The sequence below is a fragment of the Candidozyma pseudohaemuli genome (genome assembly GCF_003013735.1).
Source record: "Candidozyma pseudohaemuli strain B12108 chromosome Unknown scaffold00020, whole genome shotgun sequence".
NCBI classification, from domain to species: Eukaryota; Fungi; Ascomycota; class Pichiomycetes; order Serinales; family Metschnikowiaceae; genus Candidozyma; species Candidozyma pseudohaemuli.
Window position 1 is genome coordinate 1 of NW_020194454.1, and position 15,655 is coordinate 15,655.

A 15,655-nucleotide genomic window follows, 5' to 3' on the forward strand; every position below is an offset into this window, starting at 1 on the left:
CTTTCCAAAGAAGGAAGTTTTTTATTTAATTTGGTGAATTGGTCTTTTACTGAATAAAACATAATATAATTAAAAAAAAAAAAAAAAAAAAAAAAAAAAAAAAAGAGAAAAAACTAGAAAAAATAGAAAAAAATAAATATAATTGAAAAACAATGTAAAGCGTAAGCATCTATTCACATCACATTCTATTCATCTGATGTCCTTCCGTACTTCTGGGAAGAGAGGTGTCTTATCGAAAGACCTATACGATGAATTCCGAGATAAATGTCTGCGGTGTGATGCTTCGTGATTTCGATGAACGAACGTTTGAAATCATGAATTCTTCCTTCTAATGAATGCTATTCGTTATGCCAATCGAATTGGGTCATTTGACCTTTGTGGCTTTCGAGTCCTCGATCCTACATCGACATCAAAGAACGCTTCGACTCCAGCCATTGTCCAGCCCAAATAAAGACTCCAAATGCTTCAAAGGCGATATAACGAAAGGCGAACTCTTCATCAATTTTCTATAGTTCAATGGTTGATGTTTCTCTTATGAACGTCTACTCCATAGCCGCAGAGAACATGCACTGCGCAATCCATGTTCTCGAATGCCCCAAAACCAATTACAATCTCTCCAAGTCAGATGGGTAAAAAATCGAGAATGAAGAGCAATAATTATGTAGAACCATAAACATGGGGTGTTGTCAAATTTGGCGTGCAATTGAAGTGACACCAGTGAGCCTCAGGGCAGCCTGCGGCGAAGGTACAGAACATCCATTGTGCAATACATTATGAAAGCAAGCCTACAACGGCCACACAGAATATCACAAAACACTTAATTAATTGACAAAAATCAGAAGCAAGCCATCTCAATTGTGTTACCTAAACCCAAAGGTGCATCTTTATCTAAACCTAAAATCGCTGGAGAGCCTAACATGCAGCAGCCGTACGGTCACATAACCAAGCCTTCTGTTTAAATTGCACATCAATTTCTCGACAAAGCCCAGCACCCTTACTGACAGGCCGTTGAGGCTGCAAAAATCTGTCACATGTAATGCGAGGAAGTGTCCAAGAAAGACTAACATTAGCAATTAAGCGCTATCTATCGAGCAAACGTCCTGTTGCCCTGTACACAAACGCACGGGCCTGTCAAGAGTAGCAACCAGCCTCAGACTTATATAAGAGCTTTGCAGACTGACTTGGCTGAAACTTCCATAGTACCTCCTCCAATGGCTGGCAACATCCCTGAACAACCCTCCAACCCGGGGCCATTTGACATTCAACATGGTTACAATGACATTGAGATCCACACGGAAAAGTACGATGACGAGCCTACTCCCTTAGCTGGAAGACAAGGCAAGGCCAAGGAGTTCGTCAACACCCACACCGACAAGGAACACCAAAAGAAATACGCCAAGGAAGGTGCTAAGAGAGGCTTCAACTTGCTTACCCGTTTCCTCTGCCACTGAGGCGATAATTTCCAACGCTCGTTTGCACCCATTGTTGTACTATATACTTAATTGAAATAACCATATCAGAGTTTTGGCTGGGAAGGTGCTGCCAATTCGACCACCTTCTTGGCAAATCCGTAGCTTCCTTGGAATCCTCCACCGCCAGCACCGTAATTGTGGATAAGCCATGGTCGTCTGGTATCTCTCTCAATCCGCATGCCACCATCTCTGAAAGGCCTGAGTCCAACGTTTACTTGAACAACGTCCAAAAAGCTTGGATTTGAGAACTTGACGTCCACGATTTCCGGGGCGTACGCAACAGCTCGCTGTGAGAGCTTGACGGAAAGCGCCTTGTTCTCCTGGGGGTCCCAGTTCTCTTGGACAAAAGTACCTCCAATGATAGTTCCGCCTTCCTTGCGTGGGAACATGTAGAGGAGCTCATTGGGGTCGTCGAAACCCTCCACGCAAATGCACTTGCTGATATTGTTCCTGACAAAAAGCACCTGGCCCTTGACTGGGTAATTCCGCCTCGCATCATTGACTCCGTCGATTCTGTAGGCCATGAGTCCAGCGGAATTGACCACCCAGTCGGCCTCCTTTCCAGAAGAATGAAGTAAACGAGCTTCATCGATGCTTGTGATGAAACTAACACGCTTGACTGTCACACCTAGTTTGATGCAATGCTGCAAGAGGTAGTTGAGGTAGATCGGCACGGAAATCACCACCGTATCAAACTCGGTACCGTATACCGTTCCTGGAAGAAGCTCCTCCTTTGGAATGACCCTCTCATTGGCAAGCTCCTTGAACCAATGGTTGAAACCAGAGGTGTCGCCATTAGCTCTAGCGACAGCTGTAGGAGTGTAGTAATTGGCATTGGCTCGGCGCCACACTCCCGACTGAGGGTCATCCGCAAGACGCTGGAATTCGTGATATCCCACTTCGTCAAGTTCCTGAAGTTTCTTGTCCCTTGGACCGGCAAATGAGTGCCAGTTCGCTCCAGCATAGGGTGAGGCATATCCCAAGCTGAAGTCACCTGGGATGTGTGCCGCCACAACGGTGATGTCGTAATCTGGATACGCTCTTTTAAGCTGAAGGGCAGCAGTAAGTCCCACGACGCCAGCGCCTACAACAACCACTTTGGAGGAAGACATGGTAGTTGGTCCAACTTGAGCTTATCGCAGTGCGCAATATGATTGGTTGTGGTGATGTCTCCACAGCGACGGATGACTCTCAAGAAGCAAATTGAAAAAGCTTTCAACATATTGATAATCTAGAATTGGCCTAATTGAATATAAAATTGTCGTTTTCCCAGTGGGTGCTTGGTTGACATGGATCCACCTGCACATGGCCCCAAGGCATAACGCCAGATGCTCACATTGATTCAACAGAAACCCATGTTCTCATTTGCAAGGAGGCTAGTCGACCGACTTGACGGCTCGAATCTTCTGCAGCACCAATCAGACAACTCATACTTCAAAGAAACCCAAAAAATCAACAACAATGGCTACGGTCTTCGCGTGCTTAAGGTGATTCCTCATTCTGGTGCTCACCGGCTCGGTCTAGAGGCCTGGTTCGACTTTATTATCAGAATCAACAACAACGAATTGCCCATGAAGAATCCTCCTTCTTCAGCCTACAGTGTCAATGACGAGGGAGCTGTTAATTACGGACAGCAGGGCGCTGAAGCCGGCATGATAGACTGGGACGCTTTGGCTCAGGAACTTGAAAACATAGCTCACCACAATGGGCCTAGACAGGTCGAATTTGAGGTTTGGAGTGCCAAGGGCGGCGTGGTGCGTCAGGTCCGTGTTCCTCTTGACGAGTTTCGTAAAGAGCTTCCCACAGAGACCGGTGCTGACGAAAAGGCATACCTCAACAACTTCCAGCAGATTGGCCTAACCGTACAGTCAGAGCACTTGAATAACGCTACATACGTGTGGCGTGTTCTCAATACGCATCCTGGCTCTCCAGCTTTTGACGCTAAGCTTGTCCCTCACTCAGACTATGTTATCGGATGTGACTCGTGCTTTGACACGGACGAGCATGGAAAAGGTCTTTTGTCCAATGGCGGAGAGAGATTGCTTTCTCAAACTATTTTGAGCTACTACAACCACCACAGTGCCGTTCAACAAAAGGATACCATTCCCATCATGTTGTACGTTTACAACCACGACCATGATGTCTTACGTCCTGTGACTGTCAACCTATCACGAGGTTGGTCCACTGGAGGAGCCAAGGGTATTCTAGGCTGCGATGTTGGTTATGGCTGGCTCCATCGTATACCAGAAGTGGTTGGCAAATTTGACAACATGGAGACCATCGACGATCTTCTTTACGAGAACAAAACCGATTTGAGCTACAATTTGAACGAGAAAGCACCAGAACCAGAAGCTAGTGCACCTCCACAAAGCGCTCCACCTCCACAAAGCGCTCCACCTCCACAAAGCGCCCCGCCTCCAAGAACGGCCTCGTTTTCTGGAACCGCTATCGTTCCCCAGGCAGCCCCAATCGCTCCACCATCCATACCGCCATCGGCCAAATTAGCCAAGAAGAAAAGACACCACGGATCAGCAAATGTTGATCTTACCAACTTCATGAACGAAGAGCTAGATAGGTCCAAGGCCTCTGACGTGAAGTACGGCGAGCAGCCTGAAGACACACCGCCACCTCCACCCCCATCAAAAGCTACTAAGGAATAAGCATGTACTATAATATAGGAACTCAGCATAAAGCCAATAAGAATCAAAAAGAAACCCTTTTTCAGTATAGAGTACAAAAAAGAAGAATTAAAAAAAAAAAACGTGCCCACTGTCGGATTCGAACCGACGATCGCCTCATTACGAGTGAGGCGCCTTACCACTTGGCCAAGCGGGCGCGATTAGATGCGAATGCCAACAGTTTAAACAAGAAAGCCAAATTTAAACGCGAATTCCTGTACATGCAGGACCAACAAGTTTTGCAAAAAATGCTTTGGGATTCAGCAAGAATGTATACTAAAGTTTATGAGAAACAAATCTAAGCCATTTTGGAGCATTTCTGGCTGCTCTTCATCATTCAAGATCTGGCACCACGCTACTCCCACCATTTTTTTTTTTAACTGATATCTCTTTATTAGAGTAAAAAAACCATTTGAAAAAATCGAGTTTTGGACCAATCCAGTGCCAAAAACAGCTTCTAGAGACAGACAATTCCCTCAAACCATACAATCAACGGCCCCTGTGGTCGAACTTAGCCAAACTTCCAAATAATCAGCACTCTTCAGAACCTTGCGCACCGAATCTTCAGTCGCAGCCATGTCTCCTCCAGACCCCATACTCACCACTTTGGGACTCTTCATCATCGACGACAATATCTATCCTGAATCATGGCAACGGGAGTCTGAACATGACATCATTGGAGGCGGGGCGCTGTACGCCATTGTGGGAGGAAGAATAGCTTGTGGACCAGAACTAGGTCCCAGAATCAGCGGTATCATAGATAAGGGAACAGACTTCCCACCACAGGTTGAAAGTGAAATCAAGAGCTGGGGTGCTGGCCCTGTATTCCGCGAGAATCCAGATCGCTTGACGACAAGAGGTGCAAACGTGTACCAGGAAAATGGGATTCGTTCGTTTGTTTACAGATCACCAAAGAAGAGGATCGAGGACTTTGATATTGTTGAGACAGGCAATTTGGTCCGACTGAAGACGTTTCATACGTGCTGTGCCATTGACCGTTGTGGCACTATAATCGACCGGTTTATCGATGAATTGAAGGGAACTGGGAGTAGTCCACCGCTACACATATTCGAGCCATTCCCCGATGTATGCGTTCCTGAGAACTACGAGGACCTTACGAAACTACTACCCAAGGTACATGTGTTCAGCCCCAACCTCGAGGAAGCTGCTGGTTTTCTAGGTAAAGCAGTACCTAGCACCGAGGAGGGGATTGCCCAATTAGCTGAGCAGTTTGTCAAGTTCTCACCCAACGATGGAGGAGTCGTCATAAGATGTGGAGCTCGGGGCTGCTACATTAAAACCCACAAAGAGGCGTTTATGCTTAAGGCATACCACGACGATCAAGCTAAGGTGAAGGATGTCACAGGTGGTGGAAACACATTTTGTGGGGCCTTCATGACGGCATTCTACTTGTCGAACCAAAATTGGCTCATAGCAGGAATCTTTGGCAATGTAGCAAGCGGCTGTATTGTGGAAAAACTTGGAATGCCTACAAGGGAGCCCAGCTCGGAGATTTGGAACGGGACATCCACAAAGGAACGTCTCCAGACTTATATTAGAAAGCAATCGCTTACGATAGAATTGAAGGAAATAGACTGGTTATAAATGGAACAATTTTTTTAATGCGATTTTGGCAGGTGCTCGTTGGACTTGACGTACTCGGCAGTAGAGTCTGGCGAAGACGAATCGAGAGCTTCTGCATCATCTTGTTTCTCATCATGCGCTTCAGGCTTTGCAGGAGGATGGGCGTAGAGAACCTTCAACAATTCTTTGTCGTCGGTCCAGGCTCTGAAGACCTTGCCGTACATGTATACTCCAATACCACAAAGACTGAGGAACATCTGCACAACACCGTAAATGACAAAAGTGTTTTTACCGCCTCTGGCAAAGTAGACATCGGTGTTGAACAATGAGAAGATGAAGCCCAAGAAGTTCTTGGCAAAGTTGAAGGAAACCAATGCTTCAGCTGCGAACATCTTGTAGCAGTCAACCGTGTATGTGATGGCCGTTGTGGAGGCCATTGATGAGCCAAAACTCAAGCATCCAAAGAACACAACCGGTGCAATCCAAGGTTTGGCGTCTGCGGCGGACCAGCCGTACCCCATAAGCCCAAAGCACTCAAGAATTGTCGCCGGTATTAACATGAATAGTCTGAATTCAGGCTCGTAGATGCCGTGGTTCTTGGCGGCAAGATATCTCACAAGACGGTCCCCAACGAAACCGGTGGTGAGCGAGCCAAGAACACCGCCAATGAAGGGACCCAAGTAGAAGAGACCCACGGTTTGTTGCGAGTAGCCGTAGTGTTCGCCCTTGAAGATGTCGGAAACGGTTTCGGAAATGACAATCAACCAGACGACGGCCATGGAATAGATCAAACTGCCGTAGAGAACCGGTGGGTACAAGTAAAGAAAGAACGGTCTCAATGCAACCTGCCACCACTTGTCAGGCGTGTGTCTTCCCGAGAGCAATGCCAATCTATTTTTGAAGCTCTTTGGGGTCGACGAGATGGAAGGAGCGTCTTCGTGGTGAATGTCAGTGATGCCGACGGGGTCTCCGTGGGTATCGTGGATGGTGCTTTCAAAGCGAGAAGACGACAAACTCTCCGCGTCCACCACGTTTGCTGACGATGGGAGAGCATAAGCGTGGGGTCTCTGCTCGGGAGGAATGTAATTACGGGCACGACGGGCGGCCTCCGTCTCTTGAATAGACCGCTTGCTCGGAGTAGGAGATCTTTCCCAGAAAGTCTCGGGCACGAAGAAGAAGGTGAGGATGAGGTTCAAGCCCAAAAACATGGCCAAGATCCAGTACATCCAGTGGCGGCCCAAGTGCTCGAACATCAAGGACGAGAGCAACGGGATGATGTTCTTTCCGCCGAGTAACAAAAGAGTGTAAAGGCCTGTTCTGTAGGCACGCTCGTGCTGGAAGTACAACTCACTCAAGCTGGCAGAGGTCAAACTCTCTGTGGGAGAGGCACCAAAACCGGTTAAAATACGGCCGGCCATGAGGGCACCGTAGTTCTCCGAAGATGCGGCGATGATGGCACCAATCAAGAAGATCAAGATGCCGAGCAAGTAGACCAAACGTTTTCCGTAGAGAACGGCGGTGGGACTGGCGAACACGGAACCGACGCCAAGAGCCAACATGAAGCCACCCACCAAATAGGAGATCACGGAAAGCGGTTCATTGAACTCCTCCGCAAGCGATGAGAAGGCAGCGGCCAAGATGGGCGTTTGACCACCTCCGATAAACGTCTGAAACCCGATGATCAAGAAACAGATATCCTTGCGGATGGTGGGCCAGTTGAGCGGGTCGTTTGGGTTGTCATGGGGTTGTGGATGCAAAATGATGCCGGTATCGGTACGCTTCAAGGAAGCGGTTTCGGCCTCCAGAGGAGCAGCCAGATCGTCGTCCATCATGGCGATGGTGCCCGTGACATTGCGGTTGCAGGGAATTATCCCTAGACGAGGCATATGTGGATGTTTTGTTGACGAGGCAGAAGAAAAAAAAGACAGATGTACAGCTTATGTAGTGGGGAGACTTGGCATTATGTGAGTGACAGCATGGTACAGTTCATGTATACGCGAAAATTCCTGGTGGGCACAACACAGAGAGGGGAGACGGGGCAAAAATGGCGTTTATGTTTTATTCTATAATTGGGGGCTGGGAGGCCGTGTGTTTACAGCTTGCTTCCTTTTTTTTCTGAAGTGACCGATCGGTTGCGAAAACTTCGTCTTCTTCGGTGGACAATGGCCAAGACATTCGATGACAGCGAGTCAAGGTGACAAGGCCGGGGCGGCTTCGGAGGGGTGTGGGCGGCATTAATTTTACAAAACAAATGGGTATATATACGGGATCTGGAGGGAAGTGAAGTGCCCGAATGGTCCGGGTGATTCGTGTTTCGCAGCCACCGGTGGGGCTTATGCACGGCAGTAAACATTCGCTATTGTGGTTTTGAACATAGGCGAGGTGGTTTCACAGAGGAAGCAGCATTGCTGGGCTCTACACGGCTGACCACCAGGGTTTCTAGAATTTGTGATTTTTTGATCTTGCGATCTTTAAAAAATAAAGTTCCTCATCAAAAGGCGTTTTATGGGAGAATCCTCGACCGATGAGCTTCGCCTGGCTTCTCCACATTCCGTGCCGATGATGTCACTGGAGGCCCTCCTAATTCTGCCGCAGGATGCAGCGAAACCGGACCCTGGTTTCCATACGATATCGGCGGTTTCACCACCGTAGCTCTGTTCCACTGAAACAAGCTGAACGTTCCGATTTTGATTCTGCTCCAGAACGGAACGTGGTCAGGTGGGCGGGGACGGGGGCCTTTCCAGAGCATGGTAAGCGTGAACACCACATTGGGCTTGATCGTATTCTTCTTGAGCTGAATCCACAACATGACTGGCTGGGGCAGGGTGGCTGGGATCTACGGAGGAATTTAAAGCTGGCTGGGTGTCATCGGTGGCACCTGCCAAGGCAGTCGGAGGTCACTTTTCACCGAGTCCAACTGGGGACCTCAGCGCAGGAACAGCACTGGAACCGGTCACACGGGAGGAGTTGCTGGCGATGTGACGAAAAGGAAAGTGAATAGCGAACGAAGTTTAAAATAGATTTCGAGGAGATGGGGGTTGATTTGGAGGTGGGGACTCAGCGGTTGGCTTGCTTTCTGAGCCTGTCTTCCTGCCTGCGTGAAAATTCACATTGATCGAATCCAGCACGGCTGGGATCTTCCAGAATGCCAGATTTACTGTTATCTTGGAAGACCGGCAATCAAAAGTCCGATCCCGATTTGGCCACGGGCCTGATCTGCACCGCAGCAAGGAAAGTCTAATTGAACTTTGGCACAATGCTCAATGTTGCAACACGGAAGCCACAGTGGCGCCGGATTTGCGGAAACTGGTGCCGGTCAACGAGGCCGAATAAAGTACTGGAAGGTACGCCTGGTCACTGACTCTGACTGTGCTGTCATTGGCCAGAGGAGGCTCTTCGCTACTGTTCGGGCATTTTGCAACCACTCCCCGCGGGCTTCTCTGCGTCACCTTACAACTGCCTGACACCCCCTCCCAGGCTTAACAAACCGTAAACTACGCCAAACAGGCACGGCGCTATTGTCGGCTTTGAATGTTACGTCGATCTGGGAGGCATGATGGAGGATGCTTTCTCTGGTTTTCTGGGACATTGGGCATTCGATTGGCTGCGAATCTCCGGGCTCTAGTGCAACAAAGCAGCGCAAAGTGCAAGATAATCAGATCTTGCAGGAGGGGAGATTTCTAAATTTTAGGGGACCCTCACTGAAAACTCCATCTTCCAGATCATCTCGATGAGGGTGCTCGAGAAACTCAGCCCTTGGCATCTTGGCGGGATGGTTGCAAAAAAAGGGCAACTAAAAGCCAGCCTCCGCGGACAATCAGCAAAGAAGAAAGAAAGAAAAAAAAAAAAAAGACCAAGCCCACCGCATGAGTCGGAAACATTCCGCCTGAGCCCCTTAGTCCTAAAAATCTAACTTATAAAAGAAGCTTAGTTTTTTGCCCGGATCGACTTTGTTCCCCATTTCCTCTCTAAGAAAGAGCTATCTAACGCGTTCACCTCGAGCGAGGCCTAACCAGCACACCCGTGCACCACGCAGGCCAGATAACGCGTTTAATTAACACCGATTTTGTAAATTGTTCGCATCAGGTCCTTTTTCCTTCTTGGTTCAGCATTTCCTGCTTTCTCCCTCCCTCGAAGGCCCATCATGTCTTACGAACATCCCTCCGTGTACATAGCCACGTACTCGAACGTATGTCATTTTCAAATTCTCCAAAAGTTTCCCCCCCAATTCCTCCCATAACTAACCCGTCAGATAGAGGTCTACGAGTGCTTGGTCAATGATATGCCCATCATGAGACGCTGCAAGGATGACTGGGTCAATGCTACCCAGATCCTCAAGTTGTGCAATTTCCCCAAAGCCAAGCGGACAAAGATCCTCGAAAAGGGCGTGCAGCAGGGCCAGCATGAAAAAGTTCAGGGTGGATACGGCAGATTTCAGGGAACTTGGATTCCCTTGCCGGACGCTCGGAACCTCGCCAATGAGTATGCAATCTCTTCCGAGATGGTGCCCGTCTTATATGTTGACCCTTCAGATACCTCGGTGGTGATTCCGAAGAAATCCAAACCCCCTGTCTCTTCGTCGTCGGGCGTTAACAAGGACGGCACGCCTGTCAAGCGTAAGTACGTCAAGAAGAACAAGAAGGAAGAGACTCCAAAGAAGATGCGCCTCGACAACAACCTCCCGCCACAAGCTTTGTTCACACAAGACGGCTACCAACATTCGCTTCCCAGAGACAATATCCCAATGAGCCAGTCGCCAATGGCATCTCAACATAGCTATAACGGCCAGATGCAGCTTCCAGTGCAATCAATGCCTCCCACGTTCCAATCACAGGAATTTGTTGGCAACGGCAATTTTGCTAACTCTCAAAGGGTCAACATGAACGGTTTCAACTCACAGCAAGCTTCCTTCGGCAACTTCCCCAACCAGCTACTGGGCTACTCACAGTATCCTGCTCGTCAGATGAGCGCTTACCAGGAAGAGGGTCTCCCGCAACCCCAGAACCAGCAGCAAATGCTCTATCAGCAACACCAGAAAGGAACACTGTCGCAATCAACGAACGATGCCAATTGGTCACAGGAAGAGCACCACAGGGATTCAGACACATCTATCTCCTCCCTGGACGGCAACCATCAGAAGGTTGCCGAGGAAGACACTTTCGCTGCGCAGCTATTGCGTTTTTTTAGCGATGACAATTCCCCTATTCCTCAATTCCTCTATAACCCTCCTCCAGAGTTTAACATGAATGAGGCGATTGACGATGAGGGCCATACCGCTTTGCACTGGGCTGCTTCCATTGGTAATGCTAGCCTCGTCCACTTACTTCTTTCCAAAGGTGCTAACGCGTTGGTGGTGAATAACCACGGCCTCAACCCCTTGTCCAAGTGCATTTCGTTCAACAACTGTCATGAACTCAGAAACTTCCCACAGATTTTGGATGCACTTGAGGTCTGTCTCATCCACACAGACATTAACGGACGTACACCATTACACTACTTGTGTCAATTTTCCAAGATGACTTCGAAACTCGCGTCCCTTACGCATTACCTTGAACATATCTTTTCGAAACTCTCGATAATGACAACGAAGAACGGCTCCTCTGGTGTCAACTTGTTGAAGAATGTCATTGATCACCAAGATGTGAATGGCGACACATGTCTTCATCTTGCTGCTTGGGCAAGCTGCTCACAATTCGTAAAATTTTTGTTGAGTAACGGTGCCAGAGATGACTTAGTGAACGTCAACAATGAAGCTGCAAAAGGAATTATCATGCAGCTGGGCCTTGTTATCTACAATGTTGGCGTCCATCAGGATCAACCAGGTATGCAACAATTTTTTTCATCCACTGGATTGGATGTCAATGACAAGAGAGGCAGCCAACAACCAGGGCTTGGTACCCCTATTCAATCGTTTAACAACAGACGCATCGAGACTCCAGACACTCAAAGAACTACTATTCAAGACGATGAAGAAGACGAACTCAATGATCGCGTGAGCAAAGAACAGTTGAGAATGCTCATGGAGGGACAGGCTGGTACTGTCGACGACAACAAAGAGAACGTATTCACCGACGACCCAACGAAAGTTAACTATGAGGCGATTTCCACACCTAAGCAGACCGGTATTAGCCCGAACTCTGCTGGTAAGCAGAATGTTCTAGGTGTGATTTCGGAAGCAACTGTTGAGAACTCTCCTCTCGCGAGGGGCACTCCTGGCAAATCTTTTGTGCCACGCTCTGCCATGTTTGATGGCAAGTCTGAGCAAAACGCTAACGAGGAGGGTGACCTTGACGTGAAGCTTCCCGTTAGTGACGCATCAACAATGATGCATGGCATGGTGACACTTCTCACAGATTCGTATCGTAAGGAGCTTAGCGGGTTAAGCAAAAACGAACAGGACATTGAAGAACAGCTTATCGCAAAGAAAGAAGCGGATTCTGCCGGCCTCAAGAAAGTCAAGGCCGTTTTGTCGAGAAATGGTTTCGACGATATCACGGACTATGAAGAAGCCAAGCAACTCGTCGACCAAGAGGTTGATGGTTTCAAAACGGAACTTCTGAATAAAGAGCAGCAGCTCTTGTGTCTGTTTGAGAAAGTACAGGCCTATGAATTGGCAAACACCGTGGAAGAGAAAGAGAAGGGAATGAACACACCAACGTCAGACGATGATGCTTCCAGCGATCGTTGGCAACTTGCATTGGAGCTTACCCAAGAACAGCTCAGGCGTAATGACTTGGTGAATCAGGTTGCCCAGGGAGTGAAGGAGTGGGCTATCAACTCGAAGATGAACAAGTACAGAAAGCTTATCAGCCTCAGCTGTGGTCTTCGTGTGGAAGATATCGACGGTCTCATCGATGGTATTGAGAAATCGTTGATGGAGGGAACAATGTAATGAGATTATACGGACACTTACACGTTAATTGTAGTGGCTGCAAAATAGCCTAGAGAATCATGGTGAGAATTGTGCATATAGGATGCGTGAGAATACCTACTCTTTTTCAAAACAGCGCTACTTAATATTCAATCCAAAATGGTCAAAAGAACTGCACCAAAGGCGGCCATGAGCGCGCAAAATCCCGCTATATCGGTGATCAAGCCTCCAAGATATAAGGAACCAAATGAAAAGGTGGCTCCTTTGGGCTTTGCTTCATCTGTCATAAATGGTAATACCGTCGAAGGAGGACTTCGTTCGTTGACATATAAATCCATCTTTGCCCTGCAACTTGTGGATAACTACTCCACAATGAAAGGCTGTATAGTTGGTGAGGATAGAGACCTTCTGCGTATATCAGAGAAAGACTGGATCAATGATGAGACGATAAACAGACTTCGCAAAGAGGTCGACGAATTGAATAGCCAAAAGGGTACCAGAAACGAAGACAATGATGAAAAGATCTCGCTGTTCAACCTCAGGCTAGATGATGAACTTAATCAGAAGAAGGAAGTGACGTCGCAATACAGCGAAGAATTAAAGCAATACTACACAGTTTTGTTCCCAGACACGAACATCAGCTTCAACAACGAGCTGTACAGGATTTCTAGAAGTGTCAAGTTGCCTGTGGATGTAAAGAAAATGCAGGATGTTCCAGGCTTCGATAGCTCCATCTACGCTGTTAAAGCAGAGGAAAGAAAAAGAGAGGAGGAGGAACAGCGCCGTAAAGAAGAAGAGCAGCGTGTGTTGGAGGAGAGTGCAAACGAAGCAGCCATGGAAGTTGATGCCGAAGAACCTCTTGACGACTTCTCGGAAGCATACGTGGACGACCTTCCCCCAGACCTTTCCACCTCTCTTGGAGGAGAACTACCCGCAGATGTCGCTATGGATATCCCCTTGGGTAACGATGGATTCGGCAACGTTTCTCTCAACATGAGTGCTGCCAGTGGCAGCCCCGGCTTTAACGACCAGACCTACAGCCAGAGCCCAGGCTACAACGGTACACCTGGTTACGGTGATTCAATGGGTCCCCAGTACTAGCTCCGGCCAGTGCTTAGATGTATAGTATAAGAAGGAAAAAGTACCAAAGTGTAGACTCATTACATCTGTTAAGGTCTATGCATAGATGTATCTAAATACCTCCGACAACCATCGACTTCACGATGGTGTAATCCTCAATACCGTACTTGGAGCCTTCTCTGCCGAAACCAGACTCCTTGATACCACCGAAAGGAAGAGCAGCTTCTGAGATGGCACCTGTGTTGACACCAATCATGCCAACCTCCAAACCTTCACCGATTCTGAACACACGGCTCACGTCGTTGGTGTAGAAGTATCCAGACAAACCAACCTCAGTGTCGTTTGCCAATTCGAGCACCTCCTCGTCGGTCTTGAACTTAATCAAGGGACAAACAGGACCGAACGTCTCGTCGTTGAAAATCTCCATTTCCTTGGTGACATCGCCCAAAACTGTGAGCTCATGGTAGTAGTCACCAAGGTCAGGTCTGACCTCACCACCGTGCAAAAGCTTGGCACCATGGTCGGTGGCGTTCTTGATGTGCTCCTGTACCTTCTCCAAGGACTTGGGGTTAATGACGGGTCCGTGGGTGACGCCCTTGTCCAAACCGTAACCCAAGGTGACAACCTCCTTCAACTTGGCAATAAGACGCTTGGCAAACTCATCGTAGATGTTCTCGTGAACAAAGACACGGTTGGCGCAGATACACGTCTGGCCGGAGCTTCTGAACTTGGAGGCAAGAACGCCCTGGATGGCCTTGTCGAGATCGACATCGTCGAATACAATAAATGGAGCGTTTCCGCCCAACTCAAACGAGCACTTCTTCAACGTGGAAGCCGCCTGCTGCATCAACACCTTACCAACACCAGTAGAACCCGTGAAGGTCACCTTCTTCACCAAGGGGTGCTCACAAATGGCCTTTCCAGCAGCAGAAGAGCTCTTGGAGGTGAGCACATTAACCACACCTTTAGGGAAGCCAGCTTCCTCCAGCAAGTGGGCCAACGCCAAAGCGGTCAATGGTGTTTCAGAAGCAGGCTTGATCACGGTAGTACAGCCCACGCAGGCGGCCGCAGCCAATTTTCTGGTGATCATGGCGGCTGGGAAGTTCCATGGAGTGATGATGCCGCACACACCGATAGGCTGACGGATAGACAAGATTCTGTTGGACGCGTTGGCCAGCGGGATAATGTCGCCCGTGACGTGGGCAGCCTCTTCACTGAACCACTGGAAGAAAGAAGCAGCGTAGGCCACCTCGCCAAAGGCATCGGCGTATGGCTTGCCGTTTTCCACCACGATAAGCTTAGCCAAGTCGTCCTGGTTGTCCATCATCAACTTGTGCATTTTCGCAAGCAAGCCGGCCCTCTCTCTGCCGCTGGTCTTTCTGAAAGACTTGAACGACTCATGGGCGGCCTCAATGGCTTTTTCGTAGTCGCTGGTTGCAAAAGAGCTCACCTGTGCGATCTTGGCCTCAGGCTTAGGAACCAAACCGGGGTCGTAGACGTCAATTGTCGAGTCCAGCAGCACCCACTGGCCATTGATGTAGCCCTGGGTGCGGAACAAGTTTTTGTTTTTCAAGGTGTCCTGGATCATGGAGGAAAAGCGTCTGATCAGGGCCATGGCTAAAGAATGGGCTTCTTGTGGTTAAGTAGCAAAGGAGTGCACCCCGCCTGCAATGCCTGCGAGGCCTGCGTAGCCGAGCCTTTTCGGTATTTCGAGCCTAGCGGGTGCTAGCGCACTCTCCACAAAACGGGTATAACCACCTCGGACGGAGATAGACAGCCATTGTTGGCTGGGTTGAAGTGGTGGATGAGCGATGGAAGCACTTTTAGTGTTATTGAGGTTGTTTGTTATTTTGGGGTAGGTGGCGGTGTTGGGTGCAAACGGTGGGAAGGTAGGGTGGAGATGAATTGTGATTTTTCAGTGGAGTGGGTTTTTCTGGGGTAGACTGTGCTGTGAGTTCACTGCTTTCCGT

At 48.6% G+C, this 15,655-nt stretch overlaps 7 protein-coding genes and 1 non-coding gene across 8 annotated transcripts; 4 read left to right on the forward strand and 4 right to left on the reverse strand.

Moving 5' to 3' along the window:
* Nucleotides 1-1,516: 1,516 nt before the first annotated feature.
* DAO1 (Dao1p) lies at nucleotides 1,517-2,584 on the reverse strand (the record flags this gene model as incomplete). The annotated part of the gene is made up of 1 exon (XM_024860268.1): nucleotides 1,517-2,584. One exon carries the CDS (start codon nucleotides 2,582-2,584, stop codon nucleotides 1,517-1,519), a length of 1,068 nt encoding a protein of 355 aa, XP_024711486.1.
* Nucleotides 2,585-2,800: 216 nt separating this feature from the next.
* Nucleotides 2,801-4,132, forward strand: C7M61_004956 (uncharacterized protein; the record flags this gene model as incomplete). Its single annotated transcript, XM_024860269.1, has 1 exon — nucleotides 2,801-4,132. One exon carries the CDS (start codon nucleotides 2,801-2,803, stop codon nucleotides 4,130-4,132), a length of 1,332 nt encoding a protein of 443 aa, XP_024711487.1.
* A 103-nt stretch (nucleotides 4,133-4,235) lies between these two features.
* On the reverse strand, nucleotides 4,236-4,307 carry C7M61_004957. The gene has a single exon. It is a non-coding gene; the product is annotated as a tRNA-Thr (tRNA).
* Nucleotides 4,308-4,726: 419 nt separating this feature from the next.
* On the forward strand, nucleotides 4,727-5,709 carry MAK32 (Mak32p; the record flags this gene model as incomplete). Its single annotated transcript, XM_024860270.1, has 2 exons — nucleotides 4,727-5,602; nucleotides 5,647-5,709. 2 exons carry the CDS (start codon nucleotides 4,727-4,729, stop codon nucleotides 5,707-5,709), a joined length of 939 nt encoding a protein of 312 aa, XP_024711488.1.
* A 60-nt stretch (nucleotides 5,710-5,769) lies between these two features.
* Nucleotides 5,770-7,620, reverse strand: HOL4 (Hol4p; the record flags this gene model as incomplete). The annotated part of the gene is made up of 1 exon (XM_024860271.1): nucleotides 5,770-7,620. One exon carries the CDS (start codon nucleotides 7,618-7,620, stop codon nucleotides 5,770-5,772), a length of 1,851 nt encoding a protein of 616 aa, XP_024711489.1.
* Nucleotides 7,621-9,878: 2,258 nt separating this feature from the next.
* On the forward strand, nucleotides 9,879-12,626 carry SWI4 (SBF complex DNA-binding subunit; the record flags this gene model as incomplete). Its single annotated transcript, XM_024860272.1, has 2 exons — nucleotides 9,879-9,923; nucleotides 9,987-12,626. 2 exons carry the CDS (start codon nucleotides 9,879-9,881, stop codon nucleotides 12,624-12,626), a joined length of 2,685 nt encoding a protein of 894 aa, XP_024711490.1.
* A 138-nt stretch (nucleotides 12,627-12,764) lies between these two features.
* On the forward strand, nucleotides 12,765-13,706 carry C7M61_004961 (uncharacterized protein; the record flags this gene model as incomplete). Its single annotated transcript, XM_024860273.1, has 1 exon — nucleotides 12,765-13,706. The coding sequence occupies one exon, from the start codon at nucleotides 12,765-12,767 to the stop codon at nucleotides 13,704-13,706; it is 942 nt and encodes a 313-aa protein (XP_024711491.1).
* A 91-nt stretch (nucleotides 13,707-13,797) lies between these two features.
* Nucleotides 13,798-15,300, reverse strand: UGA2 (Uga2p; the record flags this gene model as incomplete). Its single annotated transcript, XM_024860274.1, has 1 exon — nucleotides 13,798-15,300. One exon carries the CDS (start codon nucleotides 15,298-15,300, stop codon nucleotides 13,798-13,800), a length of 1,503 nt encoding a protein of 500 aa, XP_024711492.1.
* Nucleotides 15,301-15,655: the final 355 nt, after the last annotated feature.